The following is a 24,163-nucleotide window of genomic DNA, read 5'->3' as shown; positions in this document are numbered from 1 at the left end:
TTTCTTTTATCCCCAAATTTCTGTAATTTAAAAGTTATGTTTACAAGAGCATTCAAGGAGACCAGTCTCTTTCCACTCTCAGGGAGGAATGTATTAGTGGAAATTTGGGGTTCTTTGGGGTTCATTGAGTCTTAATATTCAGGTCCATGATATAAACTTCCTGCGGGTGTTTAGGGGACTTGAAAACTATATTTCCCATGATTCTTCTTACATAATACAGGTGGGCAGGAAGTGTGATTACTTAGACAGAGGTATAAAGTCTCTGAACTTGATTGAGATGCTCTCTTTCCTGCGGAACAAGCCAGGTAGGCAGAGGTAATGGCAGAGCATTTGAATTAGATCTTAGCAGGCATGTGGCCTTCTTAATTACCAATATGGCTTTAAATAAACTATTAAATATTTTTAATATATCCATCTATATCAATATTATTTGTAACATGATCTTAGAATATTCGAATGTGTAATCACTCTGGCCACATTTTGCTAAGCATTACAAGTTAGATGGTAATTATCATTCTTTGCCTGTAAAACTTAAGGAATACTGCTAAAAAAAAAGTAAATTCTTTTTAAAACTCAGTTTATCTTTTAAGTTTTATATACAATGAACTTGCTTTTTGTATTTGATAATACGTTTAAATTTGAGGATTTCCCTTCTATCCTTGACAATCCTATTAACTTATTTTTCAATACAAATTTTATTTTGATTTCCATTAAACTTCTCTTGTTATATACACATAGTTATATACACACTTAGAGCTTGATGGCTTTTGATTTTTTTTTTTTTTAATTCTATGGCCTTCTTGTACAACAGCTCTACTCAATATGTGGGCAATTTGTCTTATCAGCATGGTTGTTCACCCTGCATTTCAAAGAGGATCGACGATATCGTGGTGTGATGGCCAGGAGTACAATGGAATTTTGTATCCTACATCTTTCAATTTCAAGATTGTTGTCAATTATGTCCACTGGTGAATATTACTTCATAACGCCTGTTTATTCCCTACAAATATTATCAAGGATAACCTTAATTAATGCAGATGAATGCCATAAAAATTTAATATAGATAGGAGAGAAGCTATATATGTCAATAGTCATTGATGTTGTCTCCATCAACATTTCTTTCCATACTTTGGTATCTTTTCCTCTTTCCAATACTTTTTATTAGTCTCTTAATGTCTTCAGAATTCTGTAATCTCCAGAAGAAATTTACTTGGTCAAATCCAATTGCTTTTCCTGTGTTTGTTTTCTTTAGTGCCATTTCTACCTCAGGACTTAAAATTTTAGGGTTGAAATATAGTGATTCCACTAGCCTTAAAGAAGTTTGTTAAAAATTTTTTGTTAACCTTTCCTTTATTTTTTTTCCTATTTGTAGTCTTCATTCTTATTATTCTTGAATTCCATTGGGATGACTTTGTTTAGTTGGATACCTTGCCAAGCTTTCTGGATGCTTTGACCTTCTTTTGCTTTTCACTATACATCTATAATTTTTTGTGATTTTTTACAGTGTTCACATTCTAACCTGGTATTGTCTTTGACAGGCATCTCTGGCAAATAAGTCAGATATTTGTTGATTAAGGCCTTTTTTGGATTCCTTTCTTATGAGAATCAGTTTACATTGTTTAGCTTCTAGATGAAATTGTATCATTAGTCATTTTTATTTTCCATGAAGAACTTAGAAGACCTTACACTTTTTCTTGTCTGTTGAAATGGAAAGTTTCATTCTTTACTATATAATTTGATACTCACTATATCCTGCACCCACCAATTTTGAAACAAGAGCTGGTGATGCAGAATCTTGTAGATTCTGTAAAATCTATAAGTCTTTTGGATTTTCTGAGTTTTCTTTCTTTTAAAACTACTTGACCATATATATCTACCCTTTCTCACTTTTTTCCATCTTTGGATTAAATCAAATCAACTCTGATACTTGGTAATTGCAAAGATGAGAAAGAGGAGACATATATGTTCAAATATGGCTCTAACAAAGTTCAAAGGCATGTAGATTTTACATAAGCCTCAAACTTCTGCAACATCCAACTCCTGCTTCAAAATTGGTGGGTGCAGCACATGGTGAGCCCAAATAACAAAGAATGAAACATTTCAACAGACAAGAATGAAGCAGACTGAATAAATTAAATAGGTTAGAGAATAAAGTAGAATTGAAGTAGATTAATTCATTACTGCATTATTTAGGAAACTGACCTAATCCCTCCAGGAGGTCAAGCAACCTAGGCAAGTGATGGGTCAGAGTCATAAATTCCCCCTGCATATATCAAAAAGACACCAGTACAAACAAATGGGTCAGGATGGAATACAAGGTAAACATTCATAGTTAACTGGGGATGAGTATTTAGGTACAAACAAATAGGTTAGAATAGAATGTAGGGTAAACATATAGCTAAGGTTGAGTGTTTAGGTATATGTGAAGAGTAAATATCCTAAATGTCACCCACTTATCACTACCGATATTGACAAATAAGAACCTGGATGTGAAAGGGGATAGCCTTGTATCTTGTAAACCTATATAAGCTCTATTGTAATGTTAGTCTGTACAGATTCCACTAGAGAAGGCTGTCCCAGCTGCTAATAATAATTTTTCTCTTTTCTCCTTCTTTAACCAATAAATAATGGTTCCAATTATGGAATTTCTGGGTGTCTGGGACTTGTGTTATGAAGAACCCCACTTCATTGAAAAGAAGAAAAAATAAGATTTGGCTACTCTAATCAATATAATGATCCAAGACAATTCCGAAGGACCCATGATGAAAAATGCTATCTACCTCCAGAGAAAGAACTGATGAACTCTAAGTGCAGACTGAAGTAGACTTTTAAAATTTTATATTTCCTCCTTTTTTGCAGCAGCAGCAGCAGGTCTCATATAGAAATGTCTTGCATGACTTCACAGGTATTATCGGTATCATATTTCTTATCTTCTCTGGGGTGGGAGACAATTTAGAACTCAACTTTTTAATGGAATGTTAAAACTTTTTTTAAAAAATGTGATTGGGAAATAGTTAATGAAATAAAAATGGGGGGAGGGGGAATACTACATAGTGAACAAGATATTCCCTGAATTATTTAAGCAAGATATTGAAAATCAAAAATTGGAAACGGGGAACAAATGTCCCTGAAGTCGTCCACCCTACAATAGGGGCTGAAATAAATACAAGTCACTTCCCCACCCCACCCCCACGCCGCTCTCTGGGCCTCAGTTTCTTCATCCATTTCTTCATCTGTGCAAGGGGCGGGCAGGATACTATGTCTCTCATTAGGGTCCGTCTCGGTTCTATCTCTACATCCCTCCACACTCAGAGGCTGAGGCTCCTGGGAGAAGAGCCTCCTCCCTCCCTCAGGGCCACGCTCAGGGAACCTACTTCAGCACCTTGAGGGTAGTAGTGGGTTACGAGTGGGGGAGGGAGGGAAGCCGAAACAGGGCGGTCACCCGACAACCTCCTCGCCATTTTAGGAGGAAATGCGAACAGCTGCGCCTTCCGTTTCAATAACTTTATTGAGCCCCCATTCTCCCGAGAACAATTACGTCTGCGCACGCGCACACGCTTCCCTCCCTCCCTCTTCTCCCTGCCCTCCCCTCCCCTCCCCCTGGGAGTAGAGCGCTCCGCTGCTGAGGCGATTGGGACTGCATCCTCGGCGGTGGGGGCGGATGTCCTGGGGAATTCCCGGAGAGCTGTAGGAGGAAGGCAGGGGATCCCGGTCTCCTGCTCGCCGTCTTCCCCAGAGAAGGAGGAGGCGGCGACCTGAGGAAGCCTGGGGAGGGGCAGCGGCGGCCGGGGAGAAGGAGGAGTAGTAGGACACGCGCGACCCCGCGCTGAGAATCCCCGCTGCTGAGCCGCCATGGGTAACACCACCAGCGAGCGGGTGCCCGGGGAGCGCCACGGCTCCAAATCCCACCGAGCCGATGGCGCCGGTGGGCAGCCGCAGGGCAAGGAGCATCCGCACAAGATCATGGTGGGCAGCACGGACGACCCGAGCGTCTTCAGTGTGCCCGACTCCAAGGTGCGCATAGCCGGGTGGTGGGGGTGGGGGTCCCCTCATCTCCTTCGTCCCCTCTGCATCCCCTGCCCATCTCCGCCCTTCCTCAGCCAGCAGCCTTGATCTAACCCTTGGAAGTCTGTCAGTTTCTCATTTGGGGAGTTCTTCGTCTAGTCAATTTCTCGTCAGGGCAATTGCAGGAGAATACTCCAAGCTGTGCCCTCTTCAGGTTTGTAGAGGGTTCAAGGGTTTGGAGAGATGTCATGCGGAGAAAATGGATTAGATTTGTGCCGCAGGGTCCTACGAGGAAGAAGAGGCAGGCACAAATGCATCTTGAGTAGTGCAGGGAGGAAGGTTGTCACCTCAACCAGCATGTCTTTTTTTTTTTTTTAACCCTTACTTAACCCTAACTCTTAGAATCAATCTTGTGTACTGGTTCCAAGGCAAGAGTGGTAAGGGCTAGACAATAGGGGTTAAGTGATTTGTCCGTGGTCACACTGCTAGGAAGTGTCTGAGGCCAGATCTGAACCACCAGAAAGTCTTAAATCTTTTCTGTGGGATGGTCCAAGTGCCGGGAGAGGCCCCTGAGCACCCCAACCAAATCTTATCCTCAAGGAACATCCATTCTGATGGAAGAGAGCGTTCAAAACGCTGTGAACAGACCAGATATATAAAGTAAATGGGAGTCAACTCAGAAGAGGGGGAAAAGCCTTTTGCAGAAGGTAGAATTTGAACTGAATCCTGAAGGAAGCCGGATGGTAGAAAAAAAGAAGTATTCCAGGTGTTTGAGTCCGAAGATGGGAGTTTCATGATCCAGGGACAGCAAGGAGGTTGGTGCCACCAGATTAAGAATAGGTGGAAAGGAAGTGTAAGAAGACCAGAAAGATAGGAAAGGCCAGGCTGTGAAGGGGTTTAAAATTCAAACAGGGAAACAAACAAACTAATAAATAAATAAATGTACACACATAATATATTTACATTTAATCCTGCAAGTAATAAGGAGTATTAGGGTTTTTTTTTTTAAGTTTTGTTTCCTTACAAAGAGAAAAGGGAGTATTTTACTAAGTAGGGGGCCTTAGAAAGATCACTTTGGCTGTAGATTGAGGGGGAAAAGTTAGGTAGTGCAGACAGCTGGCTCTTGGGATAGTCCAGGCTTGAGCTGATGAACCAGAAGGTGGCTTTGTCAGTGGAGAGAAGGGCATGTATAGGTGAGATGTTGCTAAGGTAGAACCAATCAGCCGTGGTGACATCTTGGATGGATTAGTGGAGTAAGTGCAAGGGAGGAGCTGAGGATGACTTGGGAGCATGGGTGACTGGGAGCAATGCAAGGAACAACTCTGCAAAAAATAAGAACTTTCTCCCTAAACCAGGGATTCTTAACCTTGTTTCTGTATGTTAACAAACCCCCTACTCAGAGCAAGCGTACGGATTTCTTGGTTGAAAAATAATGTTTTTAAATAATGAAAGGAAATACTGGATTTCAATTGGAGGTTGGTGAAAATAATGATGTATTTCCCCACCCCATTCCCCTCAAAAAGTTTATAGATCCTCTGAAATCACTCCATGACAGTAGGGTTGGGGGGATGTCTAGGACCTTCAGATATAAGAAGCCTAAGAAGCCCAGATATGTGTCACTCTTTGGATCTTTCAACAATGACTTCGAAGGTAAGAACAGGTGGAACATTGACTTTTTCATCTGAAAAAAACCTGGCGGGGCTTTATTGGCCTCCAAGCTCAATATGAGAACTTTGCTACACAGCCTAAAAACAAAAAAGCATAATCTGCATTGAGACATTTTATAGGATGAAAGCCATAATAATTTCCATGTATTCTTTTCTGGCCAGCTCATATATTAGAATATTGTATTCCATTCTGAGAACCACAATGTAGGAAGACCAGTGATAAAACAGTGTGTTGGATTGGGTAGAGCACTGGACTTGGGGCCAGGTAGACCTGGGTTCAAATCCCATCTACTTCAGACACATGACTCTGGGCACAGAAATTACCTCAGTTTCTTCATCTGTAAAAGTAGGGGGTTGGACTTGGTGGCTTCTTAGGATCTCAGGAAGCTAAAGAATGTTCAGAAGAGGCAGGCCCTTAAACTTTGGTTTCGGCATGTGAAGTATTTTAGCCTGAGGAAGAGAAGACTTTAGTGGGGACTTGAAACTGCTTTCAGGTATTCTGAAGAGCAATCACGCAGAAAAAAAGATTAGATCTGTTCTCCTTGGCCCCAGGACCACAAACTAGGAATAATGGGGAACAATAACAGGAGAAGGCTCCCTGTAAGGAAAATCTCTATGCTAACTGACGAGAAAGTCTGGAGAGGAATGAAGGAATTGTCTGCAATGCTTGTTGGTTAGGGTTCTCTACCAGGGCCCAAGCTAGATGGCTAGATGGCATCCCAGTGCCATCATCACTGTAGATATTTAATGAGACTTCGTGGACTCGATGAACTAAAATGTGGTGTGTAACAGGTTTGTGTTTTTCTAGAAGGGGATCCCTTTGCAGGCTGCCCCTGATTTGTGGACAGAAGCACCAAAAAGAAGGATCTCTGCTGTTGGGTTGCTCCTCTTTTCCAGGTTTTTAGTTTGTTGGTTGTTTTTGTTCATTCATTTCAGTCGCATCCGACTCTTCATGACCTCATTTGGGGTTTTCTTGGCAGAGATACTAGAGTGGTTTGCCATTTCCTTCTCCAGCTCATTTTACAGATGAGGAAACTCAGGCAAACAGGGTTAAGTGACTTGTTTGGTGACTTGGCATCAGATTGGATGGATATGTGGACTGAGCCCAAGGGAGGAGCTGAGGATGACTTGCAAGGACAAGCTATGCAAAAATTAGAATTCTCTCTCCAAATCAGGATTCTTAAACTCATTTGTGAGTGTTAACAAACCTCCTTCCCAAATCAAGCCTATGGACTCCTTGTCTGAAAATGACGTTTTTAAATAATTGAAGGAAATGCTGAATTTCAGTTGGAGGTTAGTGAAAATAAAGATGTAATTCCTCACCTCCGCAACACCCCTCCCCCCCAAGTTTACACAGTTAGTAAATGTCTGAGGTCACATTTGAATTCAGGTCTTCCGACTCCAGGTCAGCGTATTGGACACATTGTTAAAGTGGCTTAGACTGGATATGTGACCAAGAATCCTTGGCTTCCTAATGTAGGTGTTTTTTTTTGTTTTTTTGTTTTTTTTAAACCCTTACCTTCTGTTTTAGAACCAATACTGAGTAGCAGTTCCAAAGCAGAAGTGCCGGAAGGGCTAGGCTGTCAGGGTTAAGTGAGTTGCCTGGTATCACACAGCCAGAAAGTGTCTGGGGGCAGATTTGAACTCAGGATTTCCCATATCTATCCATTTAACCACTTCATTGTCCCAATGTTTGCATGTTCTTGTCTGGGCTTGGAGACAGGGTTCAAATTCTCCCTCAGACACAAGCTGTGTGACCTCTGTGCCTCGGTTTTGTCCTACTTAAAATGAGGAGGTTGGATTCCACATCCTCTAAGTCCCCTTCTGGCTCTAAATTTATAATCCTGTCAGCTGTTAATTCTGCCTGGCAGTTTCTTACAATTGCTTTTCTCTAAAACACCTGGACGTCTGACATCCAATGCCACCTTTGGTTTTTTTTGCAGATTTGTCTCCCTTTTTCTCTAGGTCTTTGAACTGCTATCATCACTTGTTTACGGAATGACAGTTGATGTTGGATTTACTCAGGATGGCTTTTATTTTAGAAGTGTAGACATGGAAGAGGGGAGTTCTCCCAAACTGGTTGCTTTGGGTGTAAGAATAGAAGAGATGTTCTCTGCCTTTGCGAGGAATTCCCCAGCAGTTTTAAAGGCTGTGTGAGGCTTAATGCAGCACATTCTTGAACTAAATAGATTCTTTCCCCCATCTTCCTAGTGTCACAAAGCTTGAGCTCCAAGGACTCCCAGCCATTTGGAGTTGTTTCCAGAATTGCCAAGGAAAGCCTCCTAGGAAAATTCAGAATGGTCTTGACTCCAGATTTAGAAGACAACAACCAGAACCTCACTAATGTTGAGAAATGTAGTGCTGTTCTATAGGGCCAGCTTGACACAATAACGATACACCCTAAAGCTTTTAATTTGTCCCTTTTAGAGCCTTCACTTTAATCTGCTCTGGACTGACTCGGATGTCCTAACTGGGTGAATTAAAAATAAAATGAGAGGTGGTATTTGTGCCTACTTTTTAAGGAGATAGGGGTGTGCCTAGTACTTCTCTTCCTACCCAACCAAATTTGTAATTTAATCCACCAGTGACACAGCATTTCTTATTTCGTTTACTTTGAAAGGCTCTCAGTTTGAGAGGTAAAGAAAAATGGTACTAGAAATGGATTCTGGTGGTTTATTCTGCCTCTCCTCTTCTTCATAAGCCCTTCTGTCAGTTAAGCCACTTTCTCAGTTAAAACATGGAGAAGTCTCAGAGTCATTTGCTCTGTGCTACTTTCCCCCATTTCCTAGAATGATGACTCAGGAATTAATCTCTTTACTGTTATTTGCCTTACTAGAGAGAACAGCCTCTCCAGAGAGGTTACTGCCCAGGGTATGACAATTCCCCCAGATTATAACAGTTGGATGCCATTTAGGTTTTAGATAAACAAACACCCATTGTAAAGTCCAGAAAAAAGGAGCCTTTTCCCATTTGCCAGATAGTCAGTGTCCAATGAACTGAACAAAGACCAGGGGTGCTGTCCAGGGACTTGGGGCTCTTGAAATGTGTCTCTTTCCCCCATTACCTCTTTCAGGTCCTCAGTAGGGATGGAGCCTGGACCTGGGATCTCATCGAGGTGGGAAATCAATAAAGCCGCCTTCATCCATTTAGGTCAACACCTGCTTTGCAATTTAGAGTTTTAGAGCAGAGATTCTTAACCTAGACTCTGTGACCATGGTTTAAAATTTGTTTTTTGATAGCTATATTTCAATATAATTGATTTCCCTTTTAATTCTGGGTATTCTAAATGTATAACAACATTCTTCTTTTTTTAACCCTTACCTTCCGTCTTGGAGTCAACTGTGTATTGGCTCCAAGGCAGAAGAGCGGTAAGGGTAGGCAATGGGGGTCAAGTGACTTGCCCAGGGTCACATGGCTAGGCAGTGGCTGAGTCCAGATTTGAACCTAGGACCTCCCATCTCTAGGCCTGGCTCTCAGGCCACTAAGCTACCCAGCTGCCCCCTATAACAGCATTATTCTGATGAAGGGTCCATTGGCTTCACTAGCTGGCAAAAGGATCTCTCTCTCCCTCTCTGTCTCTTTCTCTCTGTGGGTCTCTATCTCTGTCTCTCTCCCTCCATCTTAGAGAATATCTAAAGCATTAAAAAGTCAGCTTACCAAGGGTCTGCCAATGAGGTCTGAGCTGGGTTTAAACGCCAGGCTATTAGGTCTCACTGCCTCTCAGTCCTCTTCGAGACAGAGGATAAAGATTTTTTTTTAAGTTCATTTTCTTTCTAGTCATCTGCATATAGTTGTTTGTATCTTTTTTTTTTTTTTTAAGAAGCAGTAGGGGGCAATTAGGTGGCTCAGTGGATTGAGAGCCAGGCCTAGAGATGGGAGGTCCTGGGTTCAATTCTGGCCCCAAACACTTCCCAGCTGTGTGACCCTGGGCAAGTCACTTGACTCCCATTGCCTAGCCCTTACCCTTCTTCTGCCTTGGAGCCAATATATAATATTGATTCTAAGATGGAAGGTAAGGGTTTAAAAAAAAAGAGGCAATCTATTTCAGTCAATATACTGCTGAAGATCAAATCCTAGATCCCTAGGATTGAATTCTGCTCCGATCCTGGGTGACTCTAGCCCTCTTCTGCTTTGGTTCAGCTCCATGGGGCTCGCCTCCCCAAGGCTGGCATCTCACAGAAGCCGCAGGTGCATGCAAGTCTGCGTGACCTCATCCAAAAGGGAACTGCTTGCTCTGAGTGGAGAGATTTAGGGTTCTTTGGTTTTTCTTTCCCAGAAGCTTTAGTGTTCTTTGATTTTATTTTTCTTCCAGCTGTCTCGATATTTGCTGTTGTTATTCAGTCTTATTCATTTGTGTCTGACCCTTCATGACCCCATTTGGGGTTTTCTTGGCAGAAATACTGGTACAGTTTGCTATTTCCTTCTCCAGCTCATTTTACACAGGAAGTGAGCCAACAGAGTTAAGTGACTTGCCCAGAGTCACATAGTAAGTACCTGAGGCAGGGTTTGAACTCAGGTCTTCCCAACTCCAGACCCAGCACCCTCTCTGCCATGCCACCTAGCTGCCCCATCTATAACATTCACAATGTATAACATTAGGGAAATAATTTTGAATCTTTTTCAGTGTTAACTATTTGTATGTCTTATAAAACATTTTATTACAAATTTAATTACAATCTTAACAAAAACAAGTGGAATGAGAAATAAAATCTGAATAGGGTAAATGAAGAACTTTTTATATTTTGATAATGGGAAAAACTATTTAAACCTGAAACTCTAGTTAAACATCTTATTTTCTTTCTTCTCCCAATCTGCTTTTCTTTTGTGTGCCTAGGAGGCTTTTGTGTTATCTTAAAAATATAGTCATTTTCAATGTGTATGTTATTCTGAATTTGCTTTCTTTGTGCTTTCTCCCATAAATTGCCTTCTGGAGTAGTTTTGAGAACTAGAATCACTTCAGATGTTTGGAAAAAAATACTACATGAAAAGAAGCTCTAGATTTTTTTGTTGTGGTGATGATCATTGCCGGGTTTTTTTTTTTGTTTTTTTTTTTTTACTTAACTGAGCTTTGAAGATTTTGTTTGTCTTCTCCCTCTAGTCATCTAAGGGTGGGTAGAGGACAGTTGTGGAAAGAACCAAATGAGTAATTCTTTTGGTATTTTGTAAACATCAGGGAGTTTGGCACTGCCTTGGTTAAAGGGAGCTGTTCAGGCAGCATCATTGCTGGTTCCCCAAGTCCCCAGAGCTTTCCACCAATCCACTCTAAATTAATTTATTTAGAGCAGACTGAGCAGAATAAATAAGGCCTTATACAACTCCCTCTGAATTTGTGAAAATTGATTATCCACTTTGGTGATTATTCATAAACACACCCCTTCCTGATTTCTTTTCTGTAATTGAAAACTACTAATTAAATTTGATTTATGAATGATTTGTTGACATTTTATTATAATTAAAAATTGAAAGTTGTCCATATTTGCCTATTGGTCACCTGTAAGATTGATGTGATAATGGTTACCCTCCCCCCCCAAAATAAAAAAGATCCTACCACCGTCATGGTGTCCTTTAAGGCAACTGTCGGGCATGACTATATGTTAAAAATAGCAACACAGCTTCATAATTTCAGCAGAGGAACTCAGTATACTTATAGCATCCTTCAACTATCTGATTTATATAGAGATTAGGAAATCATTTTATAGAGAAAGAGGCTGCTGCTCTGAAAAGGTGGAATGATTTGCCTGTCATGATCAACACTGCTTATATACTATATTCCAAGCTAGTCTCTACTTGACTAAGGAAATGTGTACTAGTTTGTTTATTGGGTTCTGGTTAAACTTTAGCTATTCTTGGGGCAGCAAGGTGGCTCAGTGGATAGAGTGCATAGGCCTGGAAATGGGAGGTTCTGGGTTCAAATTTAGCCTCAGATAGTCAGCTCTGTGACCCGGGGTAGGTCATCACTTAACTCCATTTGCCCAGCACTTGCCCTTCTGTCTTAGAGTTGTTTTAAACAGGTTTAAAGAAAGTTTTGAAAAGTTTTAACATTTAAAAAAAAAAGGAAGAAAGAAAAAGAAACTTGTGCTGTGATTGATTCTAGGGATGACCTTGGTATTTTTTCTTACAGCTCCCTGGGGACAAAGAGTTTGTGTCATGGCAGCAGGATTTGGAGGACTCTGTGAAGCCCATGCAACAAGCCCGTCCCACAGTCATCCGATGGTCTGAGGGAGGCAAGGAAGTCTTCATCTCTGGTTCCTTCAACAATTGGAGTGCCAAAATCCCACTCATTAAGAGGTAAAGATAGGTATTTTTTAGTGGGTCCCTAGGGTGTCAAACTGAGAACATTCCTCCTTCCCAAGAAGAGTAATGGAATTAGATCTCTATAGCTTCTGAGCATCATTCATAAAGTGATTAGTTCTATGGCCACATAGTATATCCACAGTTAGTATGTGCAAGCCAAGTTATTGTGCCACAGCTATTATTTGTACCATTAATGGACCAAAGAATCTCAGACTTTGAGACCACAAACTGAGGTCCATTGGAAATTTTTGGTAACTAAACCCTTTTGATGGAGTCCAAGAAGGGATATTTAGCCTGAAGAAAAGACCACTCTGGGAGACATGAGAACTGTCCCAGAGTACTTGGCAGACTCTCATATGGAAGAGACATTAGACTTGTTCCATCAGCTCCAAAAGACAGAAAACATGAATAACAGATGGAAAAAGAATCAATTAAGACTTGAAGAAAGGGAATGCCTCTTAACTATGAGTTTCCCCAAAGGGAACTAGTGGATTCTTCCTCACAGAAGGTCTTTGGGTAGAGGTTGGATGACCTCTCCATTATGCTGGAGTAGATTCTTTTGGGGAAACTGAGGTTCCTTCCAGCTATAAAATTCTCTGCTTCCATGAAGGTGGATTCATGTTATTCTGAAGGCTGTAATACCCCAAATCTTGTAAGATTTCAGTTGAGGAGTGTGTTGTGATATGTGTGTGTTTGCTTAAATATGGTATAGTGGAAGGAGTGCTAGGTAGAGAATTAGTTTGATTTCTGGTGGTACTTCTCACTAGTGGATAGAACTTGGGCTAAGACATTTGCCCCTCTAGGCTTCACTTTCTTTATTTGTAAAATAATGTGATGACAGTGATGATAGCTACCTTATCTACCCCAATGGGTAGTTGTAAGTATAAAATGAGATATTGTTCCTGAAGGTTCTTTGTTAACTATAAAGGATAAGAAAATATTATAAAGAGCATAAATGTCTAGTTAGGGCAAACACATTTTCAATGACTCATTCGTAGAATTAGTGCTGGAGAGGGACCTTATGGATCATTTGATCCAACCTCCTCATTTTACAGTCAAGGAAACTGAGGCCTAGAGAAGGATATACAGGTAGTAAATGGCAGAACTGGGATTCCAAAACCAAGAAGAAGAAATCCAAAATTTTTTCTACCGTGAATTTCTAGAAATCACATAGAATAAATTTTATTTCCTCAGAAGGGGACTCATCTATTACCAATAATTTAGCCAAAACAAACATTTTAAGCCATTATTCATATTTATTGAGTGACCCTGAGCAAGTCACTCTGTTTGAGTTCTCTGCTTCAGTCTCCACTTCTGGAAAGTAAAGGAATCTAGATGATATCTAAGGTCTTGCTGTGCCTAAAACTGATGATTCCAGTTAGCCCTTAGAGATCATCTTTTTCCTCCAGAAGTGAAAGTTATTTTATAATGAGCCACTTCACTTGTTTTTTATATAGAGAGATATACATATATATGTATATATGTTTTTATTTTTATTATATTATTAGAATTATTATATTGTTTTATAATTATATATTTATGTTTATATAATTATAATTTATATATATCTATGTGTAATTAAGATATATAATATTATATTATTAGAATAAATACATTATTTATTCTAAACATATACATATTTAGAGTAGAATTAATTCCAAATAGGTGATTCATATAAATATTACATGGTCATAATAGAGTGGAGGATGAGGAACCTCAAGTCATGGATGTTTTCATGGGAACAGAGTTCAGTGCTCTTTCTCCTACTGCACACTATTTCCGTGCTCCTAAAATCAGCCCTTATGCCAACCCAATACATCATTCCAACAAATTAAATAGCAACTCTGAAAGATATTTGGGGATGCAAAGATGGAAAATGACAACACCTGCCACAAGGAGATCAAGTGTGAGACCTGGGGGTGGATTTGGGGGGACTCTTGTACCCAATGGCTTCATAGTACTGGATTATTCAGCCCCTGCTAGACTCCCCTCTCATGAGTCATAGAGGGTCTTCATTCTGTGTCAGTGAAGGGAGTATAATAATACAAATCACAGATCATTAAATTGTTGAAGCAAAATGCAGAGGCAAAACAGACATATTGGTGGAGCATTTTAAGAATATTTGAGGAGGGAAAGAACAGTCTTAGCTCTGAAAACAGCAAAGATTGCCCAGCCCATTGGTAGAGTGACTCAGTCTCTTCTCATCCTCCATTTCCTTATAGCCACAATGATTTTGTTGCCATTTTGGACCTCCCTGAGGGTGAGCACCAGTACAAGTTTTTCGTGGATGGCCAGTGGGTCCATGATCCATCAGAGGTAAGCAAACCTTTGTTGGAATACCTCTAATGTCACCCTCATCCTTCCATTCTTGTTGCCCCGTCTCCAGACCAGGCTCTCTTTGCCTTTCACTGTCAGATTGTCATAATAGTTTACTAACTGATATCGTTTTCTGTATTGTACCAACCTTCCAATCCATCCTGCCCAGATTAGATCAGTTGCATACTAGAAGATTAATCACGTCTCTTCTCTACTCATTTGTTTTCAATTAAAAACAAAACAAAACAAAAGAAAACACTTCCTAAGTGCCTTGGTGCATACAAAGAACTATAATAGTCTTTGGGGATACAAAGCTTTTTTATTCAAAAAACAACGAACAGTCACTGTCTTTGGCAGCTCCTCATGGTTCACTGAATAAAGCCCAAATTTATCCTGATATTCAAGGCCTTCTGTGATCTGTTTTCCCAGCTGTTTGCCATCCTCATCCTCCTCATGTAGTCCATACTGTAGCCAAACTGGACAATTTATCAGTAGTTCCAAACATGCCCTACGTTTTCTCACTTTGCTGAGAAAGTGGCCTCTTCTTGGAAGGCTTTTTCCCACAGCCTTCTCCCATATTTCCAGCTGTTGAAATTCCTTGTCTCCTTCAGAATTTAGTCAAATGCAACTTTTTCCTTGAAACCTTCCTTGATTCTCCTTGCATGAAGTGATCCCTCACATCTCTGACTATGTATCTAGGACCAGCCACATCCATTTTTTACTAAGCACATTCCTAATTCTTAGAGCCAGTGAGAAGAGGCCAGTGGAACTGAGTCAGAAGACTTTACTTCTTGGCTCTGATATTATTCCCTGTGTGGTTATGGGCAGGTCATTTAATTTAGCTAATTCTAAGTGTCCTATTTCTACCATAGAATAATGATTTAGAGTCATAAGAACTTGGTGAAAAATTGAAAAGAAATTTTCTCTCAATACAAGCTTACATGTCTTGTGGACACTGGGACACCCGATGCATCAAATCAAATTGAATGTTTTGTTATTGTAGCTATTTATATGTATCCTCATCTCCCCTCGTAGACTGTAAGTTCTTGTAGAGCAAAGAACATAGCTTATTTATTGTTAATTCTCATTGGTGCCCAACACTTAGACACTAAGTGTGTCTTCAGTCATTGTGGTAGATGCTTAATAAGTGTTAAGGTAAATTCAGTCCTTTCATATCTTAAATACACTATTGTCAGGGCTGAAAGAAAGGGAAAACTTTTTTTTAAACCTTACTTTCTGTGTTAGAGTTAGTGCTGGGTATTGGTTTCAAGATAGAAGAGTGCTAAAGGTCAATTAGTGGTGGGGTCAAGTGACTTGCGCAAAGTCACATAGCTAAGAAATGTCTGAGCCAGATTTGGACCTAGGATTTCTCACCTCAGCCTGGGAAAAGAGACACTTTTTGAACGATTTGTCCTGGGGTTTGTTGAGTGGTTCTTGAGTTTTGTTTCTTGGTGACAAAGAAAAATGAGATGTGAGCATTTTCAGCAAAAAGGAGGAGAGATGGATCTGGAAAAGGACTTCATTCCACTTTTCATTTTTCTTTTTTTCAGCCTGTTGTTACCAGCCAGCTTGGCACTATTAACAATCTGATCCACGTCAAAAAGTCTGATTTTGAGGTGTTTGATGCTTTGAAGTTAGATTCTATGGAGAGTTCAGAGACTTCATGTCGAGGTAACGTTTGTTTTGATCTTACTTATAGAATTGAAATTAAAACATACATAACTTCCTAAGAGCTCCAGTGCTTTATTTCTTTGTACAACAGAAGTTTCTTTTGATTCTTTCTTTAACCTTTAGCCATAAGCATTTGGATCAGTTCCTGTCGGCTTTTTTCTGTTTCTGTCCAAGCACAACTCACTCATGCCTGAGTGCTCTCCTCCTGCTGGAGTCAGCCCTACGGGGGCCCAGGGAGGAAGGCTTAGGTGGACCTGCCCCTCAGGTTCCAGACCTTACTGGTCTCTCCTGCTCTATCAGGAATTACTTCAATTTACTTGTGGTTGATGGGGACTAGTAGAGAAAAAAGAAAAATTAAAGGGAAGAAAAATTGTATGCTTTTTATTTTTTGAAAATTTCCAATTAATTTTGAAAATTTTAAAAAATATCCTTAAAGGAAAAGAACTAAAACTTTCCTCTGAATTTACCCGATGGGTTGCAGGATTTGGAGAGCAGAATACAGTAAAGAACTGAATACAGTCCAAATGTCCTATGAGGAGAGGGATGGGTAAACAACGTGGTGCAATCTTGAAAGATGCGCACCATGAAATCAGATTTCTCATTGGTTATATACAAAAACACGTCTCTTTGTGCCTCCTAAATCTGCCACCTCTGAATAGCCCTGACTCGGGCACTGCAGTGGTATAATTGATTGGATATTCACAAAAAAGAATCAGTTGGCAGCCAACCAGAGTTCATTAAGCTCCTGGTAATTGTCCGCCCTGTGCTAAGCACCAAGGATAGTCTGACAGGGAAGGCAATGCTGCTCGCCCAGGAAAAGCTAGAGGAAATCTGAGCGGGAAGGCACCCACTTAAGGGGGATCGGGAAAGTCTTCCTATAGGAGGGGGGGTGGTCATCAGGGAGAGTGTTTTGGGCCCCAGGGACAGCCGGAGTCAGGACAGGGAGCAGTGAGGGCCGGTGCCTCTGGAGCCTAGAGCTTTATGCCTGCCTTGGAGGTGACAGGGAGACCTAGGAGGACTTAAGGGGGATCAGGCTTGGGGGGCCATGCTGGCCAAGAGGCAGAGGGAGATAAGAACCTGCAGGTCAGGCAGAGCTCTGGGCCAGAGAGAAGAGCTGGGAGGCACCTGCAGAGGCGATCATGAAGACTCCTCGGAAGATTGTCGAGCAAAGGAGCTTAAAGGGAGAAGGGCTGCTGGGACTAGAGAGCCTCAGGCTGCTCTGCTGGCTCTCCTCAAGGATGACTGAGAAAAGGCCATTAGATCCTGCAGTTAAGAGATCATCAGTAAATTGGGGAAAGGCAGAAAGTTGAGAGAGTTGAGGGGGTGCAGCAAGGAGACTGAGTGGGTAGAGAGCCAGGTCTGGAGACTGAAGAGTCCTGGGTTCAAGTGTGGCTGCAGACACCTTCTAGCTGGGGGATACTGGACAAGACACTTACCCCCCACTGCCTAGCCCTTTCTGCCTTCCTGCCTTGGAAATAATACATGGTCTTGATTCTAAGATGGAAGGTTAGGGTTTAAAAAAAGAAAGAAAGAGAGCAAGAGGGAAGGGAAGGCCATCTGTTGTAGATGGCCTTTTCGAGGAGGTTAGCCTAGAAGGGAAGGAGAGAGAATGGGTGAAAGCTATTGAAGGTGGGCAGATGGAGTTAGGGTTTTGTTAAGGATGGAAGAGATGAGACCATTTGTGGGCAGGAGGGAAGAAGCCCTTAGGAAGAGAGTGCTGCCTATAGAAGATGATCTCATTCTGCTGGACAATGGGATGAGGTCACTTGTGGACCTGGGAAAGAGCTGAGGGCTAGAAGGTTTGAATGAGGCTAATAAACAGGGTTTGGGGCTGCATAAGAGACTTAGGGCTTGTGCTCAGATCAGGAAATTTCAGAGATTACTATAAATGATGGAAGTGGAGACTTTTGGAAAGATGTAAATAATTAAGAATTTAATGTGCTGCAGGTTCTCTTTTGCAAAGTTGAAAAATGACAATGAGAACTGTGGCTGCCTAAAAATCTACTTTCTTCATATCTTACATAATGCTTTATCTTATTCCAGAATCCTGCAATACCCTGGTCATTAAATTGTCATTTACTGTGGCCCCCACATATACTGCCTGCCAATACACCTCCTCTGTGTGCTCCATCTTTATGTCTTTTTTCCGTGTTAGCCAGTTTCCTATTCCTTTAGCTTCTTTTTTCCTTCTTTTATTAATTAATGGTGACATAGTGAAAAGAACATCCTCCTGGGAATGATGATATTGCCTGTGCTACATTCCCAGCTTGGGTACTGACCAGCTCTATGATCTCTTATTTCTTTTCATGTGTTTCTTCATTTGTAAAATACAAATTAATGCCTAGAAAAATTTTTTAAGATCAAGGGGGATAGTAAAAGTAAAAGAATTTTATTTTAAACCCTTACCTTTTGTTTTAGAATCAATACTGTGTATTGGTTCCAAGGCAGAAGAGCAGTCAGGCCTAGGCAATGGGGGTACAAGTGACTTGCCCAGGGTCACACAGCTAGGAAGCATCTGAGGTCAGATTTGAACCCAGGACCTCCCATCTCAAGGCCTGACTCAATCTACTGAGTCACCTTGCTGCCTCCAAAAGTAAAAAAATTTAAAAGTACAACACTCAAATACAGATGCACAATGTTACACATTGATTATAATGATTTTCAGTACCTTTCCCCCTGCTTCCGCTTAGATTTTTGTCTAGGCTTTTGCCTCACAATGCCCATGGTTTAGAGCAGTGATGGGCAAACTTTGTAAAGAGGGGGCCAAAGGAAAGGAAATATTCATCTGTCAGTCTGTTTCTAAGGCAACTCTTTCGAAGTTTCATTGTATTGTATCCTACTTGTATTTGTCAGATTAGGAATAATGTCGCCTGGCCGGATAGAACATTTCAGGGGGCTGCATCTGGCCCACAGGCCATAGTTTGCTGATCCGCTGGTTTAGAAGAAGCAATTAGCTGGTGGCCAAGGGATTTGAAATGACCATATCACCCCCATGGGTATACTTGTGTGGACTCTAATAGGTCACCCATTTAATGTCTGGCTCATTAAGGCCAGAGGATTTGATCCTCTAATCCAGCATGCTAAATGAAGGTTATTTATTTTCTAAGCTTGAACTAGTTCAGGGATTCCTAACCCCTGGCTGAATTTCAACAGATGTCTCCACTTTTTTCACAGGATGTTGAGACATCCATGACAAATTTTTATATGCAAATTAATTGTATTTAATTTTTAAAACAAACTTGCCATATAAAACCAGATCATATTGCTCCCCTGCTCCGTATAAATATGAAAAATAATAAAGGCTGGTATAAATATATATATTAGTAATTTAATTAAAGCCATGCTGATAGATAAAGTTATTAGACCACGCGCTTATAAGAATTCAAAATTGCCGCTCCAGTCATTATTACCTCTTCCTCAGTCTGCTGGCCAAGAGACCACTCCCCCCAACCCAGGAGATTATAAACTCTTCCCTGCGTGGAGAAGTAGGTGTCCCCACGCCCAAAGAACCGGAACCGGAAACCCGTTGGACCACGGGAAATGTAGTTTGATAATGTCCATAGAAAAATACATATATATACTTAAAGATGACATCTCCCAAATTTCACTTTTACATCCGGGAGGGGAGAGGGAAGGGAGGGAGGGAGACAATTGAAACATATAACTGGAAAACTTAGGTAGAAATTTGTTATTATATACCATTGATAAAATAAATTATTAAAAAAAATAAACTTGCTAAATAATATTTTCATTTGCTGACATAAAGTCAGACACACAGATCCCATTGGTGGAGGTCTTCCAGCAAGGGGGAGGAGCCAAGATGGCATTATAGTAGCCCGGAGGGGAGGATTCTTGGTCCCGTGTGAGTTGGGCTCTTTTTCCCTTGGCATTAAAGCCCTCTCCCAAATCCCAGAATAAGTGACTGCTGCTGGGAAAGCATTAGCTTGACCAAATTTCCACAAGATCATGATCTCTAACGTTGTCCATCGTCTCTCTAATAAATCGGAACATTTCTTTCAGACCTGTCCAGCTCTCCCCCAGGGCCTTATGGTCAGGAAATGTATGTCTTTCGATCTGAGGAGCGCTTCAAATCCCCGCCCATCCTCCCTCCTCACCTCCTCCAGGTGATTCTCAACAAGGACACCAATATTTCGGTGAGTGTCTCCTCACGCTGCCCTCTTAGGTTTCTGCTGTGTAAAGATCATTTGTACCTACATGGCAGGATCCCGACTGGAGGGCAGGAGCTCCAAAAGCTGCCCAACATCCGGGATCTGATGCTGCAGTGTGGCTCCCAGGCCCCTCCCCGAGGAGGGCGGTGCCTTCATGGCCTCCCAGGGCCTCGGGGAGCATTCTGCTGCTTTTAATGTAATTAGGCCTAAACTACTGGTATTCTGGGGTGCCTTTCGCCATTTGGCAGGTACTTATTAGCCATTTAATTGTGTCTTTGTGTTTGGGGCCATTTAAAGAGGCCCAAGCCGTGTGCTCCACCCTCAGAGAACTGGTAACCCAAAGCCAGATCAGTGCGCTTCCTGTGATCTGAATGAAGGATTCAGTAAGCCTTAAGGCTTAAGGTTATTGTTCTGAGCTCCGGGTGACATTTTTCTATTCCTGGAGTGAATTTTTCCTTTTTTTTTTTTTTTTAAACCTTTCCCCTTTGTCTTAGAAGTATTGGATTTTTAATACTTAGAAGTGTTACAGGTTTGGATTCCGAGGCAGAAGCACGATACCAGTTACGTGATTTCCTCAGGGTCACTCTGCTAAGATGCCTCGGAAGCCAGATTTGAACCCAGGGTCTCCCTCCTTAAGGCTCAGCTCTCTCTCCTCTGAGCCCCCTGGCTGCCCCCCGGGTATAAAGTTTTGGCCTGTGAGGAAGAGTGGTTTGTTGGCTTCGTGTTGGACTCCGGCATTTTCTTTCTCTTCTCCAGTGTGACCCGGCCCTGCTCCCCGAACCCAACCATGTCATGCTCAACCACTTGTACGCGCTGTCCATCAAGGTGAGTTATGGGCCCAGAGGGGTTCCCAGAACGAGGGGGGAGGCACGGGGGACAGGAAGCTGGCGACCCCGAGAAGGCGCTCCTGCCCTCAGACTTCCCCAGGCTAGAGCGCCCTGTCCAGGGTCTAGCCTTCCTGCTCCACCCTTTGCAGCAAGTCTGTGGGATCCACCGCTAGGGAGGGAGGAGCTCCTGTCATCTGCGCCGGGGAGGGAGGAGCTCCGGGCAGGGACTCCTGGTGCTTCCTGCCCCGCCCCTGGCCTCGGACCCTCCCTGGAGGCCACCGCCTCCAGCTCACCCCAGTGTCCACACCAGAGGGGGGAGAAGAGGTCTGGGCACACCATCTCTAAACCGCCAGCTTCACGGAGGCAGCGTTCCTTCCCACAATCGCCTTGGCTGGCGGTTTAGAGATGGTGTGCCCAGACCTCTTCTCCTCCCTCCCCAGAGAGCTGAGGAAGGAAGTGCTCCAGCTGGGCGGCTGGACAGAGGGGCAGGGCAGCCCTTGGGGGCTAGGAAGAGAGGGAAAGGAGCAGGGGCAGCCAGTGCCGATCTAGGCCGAGCTGCGGCAGGGTCCTTAGGAAAGCTCTCTGCTCTCTTATTGCCCCTCTCAGGCTTCAGGAATTAAGGTTAAATGAAAAGGAGGGGGCAGCAAGGTGGCCCAGTGGAGAGAGAGCCAGAGCTGGAGATGGGAGGTCCTGGGTTCAAATGTGCTCTCAGACACTTCCTCAGATACAATATTAATTCCAAGGTGGAAGATATGGGTTTAAAATATATAAATATTATGTATTGCTTCCAAGGCAGAAGAGTGGTAAGGGCAGGCAGTGGGGGTTAGGTGACTTGCCCAAGGTCACACAGCACAGAGGTGTCCGAGGCTAGATTTGAACCCAGGACCTCCCACTCCACACCTGGTGCTCTAAACCCCTAGGCCTCCTTGCTGTCCCTAGAAAGAAAGCATTTACAAAGGGTATATTATGTGGCTAATACTTGGTTTGTTTCTCTCCTGACGGCCATTGTGGTGGTGGTTGTTGTTGCAGAATCTTTGCCCCTGGGAGGGGACCAAACCCTCCCAAGAAGCCACCTTCCTTCCTTCCCTCCTTGCTCCCAAGTTCTTTTTCTCTTTGGAGTGAAAGTTAGCTCACTCCTAGGAGGGAAGATTTGGGGGTTTGGACCCCCTTTGGACTGCCCTTCAGTTCTTATTTCTCCCAAAAGAGAAAAGGCTGAGCTCTGGGAAGGCTTTTAGCCGGGAGGTAATGTCGGCCTTTAGCCTTCCTCCAGCCACACGTATCTCCTGCAGAGTAGCCTCCGGCCAAGGCTCCAGTCCAGCCCAGCCCGAGAGCCAGCTTCCTGCCTGGAGTTGGGGGTCAAGGGGGAGCCGAACTCGGGATCAGGTGTCTGTGTGTCTCTTTCAGGACAGCGTGATGGTCCTCAGCGCCACACATCGCTACAAGAAGAAGTATGTCACTACGCTGCTGTACAAGCCCATCTGAAGGGCCCTGCCACGCCGCTCCGGATGTAGGGCTCGAATCCCAGGCTTAGCTTAGAATCCAGAACTGTCCGGAGCTCGGGGGCCGGCCTCTGGGATTCTGAGCCTCCTCTGAACGGGCCCTTGTGTTCCCCCATCGGACCGCAGCAGAGCCTGGCGAGTCGTGTGTGGTTATTTTTTTAAAAGAAAAGTGTGGGCTCGTGTGCATATGTATCATAGAGACGGGATCTCCAGGTGACAGAAACCCGACTGCTGCCGATCTTTCTGCGAGAAGGCCCGGGGAGCAGAGGCGACGCCACTTAGCACCCTTTTCCCCGGCCTCCGTGGGATGCGTAATGGGCAGGACTGTTGTCTGGCACAGAGCCCCATCCCAGGAGTGGGTCCTGCTGCCTGCGGCCTTGCACTCCTGTGGGATCCCTTTCATCTCTCTGTGGAAGGGGCCTTGATGAAGCGGAAGTCTTTCCTAGAGTTGCCCAGAGGGAGGCTCCCCGCTCGCCGCCCTCCATCCATCCTTTCCAGTCCCTTCCCCAGCTCCTGGCCTCCCTCGTCTGCCATCAGGACCCCGAGGAGGGGGAGACTCGTTTCCTGGCGGGGACTGGCCGGAAGCAGCTATTCCCTTTAGACCCTGTGCCGGCCATGGTGAGGGTCCCACCGATGGCATGACTTCCATAGCTGCCCCATCGCCAGAGAGCCTCATCTCCCAAGTACTCCCCTTTGGCCAGCCCTCCCTGCTCTGCTGCTGCGTGTGTGCGTGTGTGTGTGCGTGTGCATGTTCTGTGTCTAAGGAATGGACGGTGTTGTGTGATAATGACCGTTTCTGTAGTGCTTTGACGTTTACAGAGAATGTTACATACCTGATCCCTTTGGACCCTAATAACCCTAAGGTTTGATGGAAGTCATTTTTCTCATTTTAAAGAGGAGGAAACTGAGTCTCAGCATAATTAAGTGGCTTGCCCCATAGTCACAGAGCTAATAAGTATCAAAAGTGGGATTTGAACCCACCTCTTCCTAACTCTTCTGTCTACCCCGACCCACTCTGACACCTTGCTCTGAAAGTTCATTCTGGCTTCTTGGGTAGAGAAGGGACCCCTCCTCTCTCCCCGCCCCCCGACTCTTGGCTTGAAGCTAAGAAACAAGATGGCACCCCTGGTTCCTCAGATTATCTAAGCCTTAAGGATAGTGCACTGAACTTTTTTTTAAAACCCTTACTTTCTGTCTTAACTCGATACTAAGTATTGATTCTAAAGCAGAAGAGTGGTAAAGGCCAGACTATTGGGGTTAAGTGGCTTGCCCAGGGTCACACAGCCAGGAAGTGTCTGAAGCCACATTTGAACCCAGATCCTCTCAACTCCAGGGTACTGAACTCTTTATAAGATTTTTTTTTTGTTCCATATCATTTTAAAAGTAACTTGACTTTGGCTTAGCAGAAATCATGGAGCCAAATTGAGCGTTAGTATTGAGGCTTGAAATTTGGTAAATGTCCATAATCCTTCCTTTTTTACAGATAAATGCAGGTCATATATCCAGCACCCAAAGAGACTAACCCTGTTGCCAGCTCAGGGGCTCCCAGACTGCTTAAGACAGATTCTGCCACCCTTACAGGGTACCAGCCGGTCCCCTTGGCTACCTCCTGCCTGTCCTAAGCTGAGATTGGAAAAGAGCTGTTGTCCTGGGTGGGTGCCCCTGATGGTTCCCAGCATCCTGGTCAGGCGCCATCTTAGCTTCATGGATCAGGG

The 24,163-nt window shown here is 43.1% G+C and overlaps 1 protein-coding gene across 2 annotated transcripts; it reads left to right on the top strand.

Annotated features, from left to right (window-relative positions):
• Nucleotides 1-3,647: 3,647 nt before the first annotated feature.
• PRKAB2 (protein kinase AMP-activated non-catalytic subunit beta 2) lies at nt 3,648-22,446 on the top strand. Of its 2 annotated transcripts, none has more exons than XM_044676048.1 (7): nt 3,648-4,014; nt 11,794-11,960; nt 14,189-14,282; nt 15,833-15,947; nt 19,974-20,107; nt 20,879-20,947; nt 22,354-22,446. In XM_044676048.1, the coding sequence occupies exons 1-7, from the start codon at nt 3,853-3,855 to the stop codon at nt 22,429-22,431; spliced, it is 819 nt and encodes a 272-aa protein (XP_044531983.1). In that variant the 5' UTR covers nt 3,648-3,852; the 3' UTR covers nt 22,432-22,446. The 2 variants fall into 2 exon arrangements, with proteins under 2 accessions (XP_044531983.1, XP_044531982.1); XM_044676047.1 differs by having other exon boundaries at nt 15,833-15,953.
• Nucleotides 22,447-24,163: the final 1,717 nt, after the last annotated feature.

The sequence above is a fragment of the Gracilinanus agilis genome, chromosome 4 (assembly GCF_016433145.1).
Source record: "Gracilinanus agilis isolate LMUSP501 chromosome 4, AgileGrace, whole genome shotgun sequence".
In the NCBI taxonomy this organism is placed as follows: domain Eukaryota; kingdom Metazoa; phylum Chordata; class Mammalia; order Didelphimorphia; family Didelphidae; genus Gracilinanus; species Gracilinanus agilis.
The sequence above is the reverse complement of the archived record's forward strand: the minus strand, read 5'-3'. Positions and strand labels throughout refer to the sequence as shown.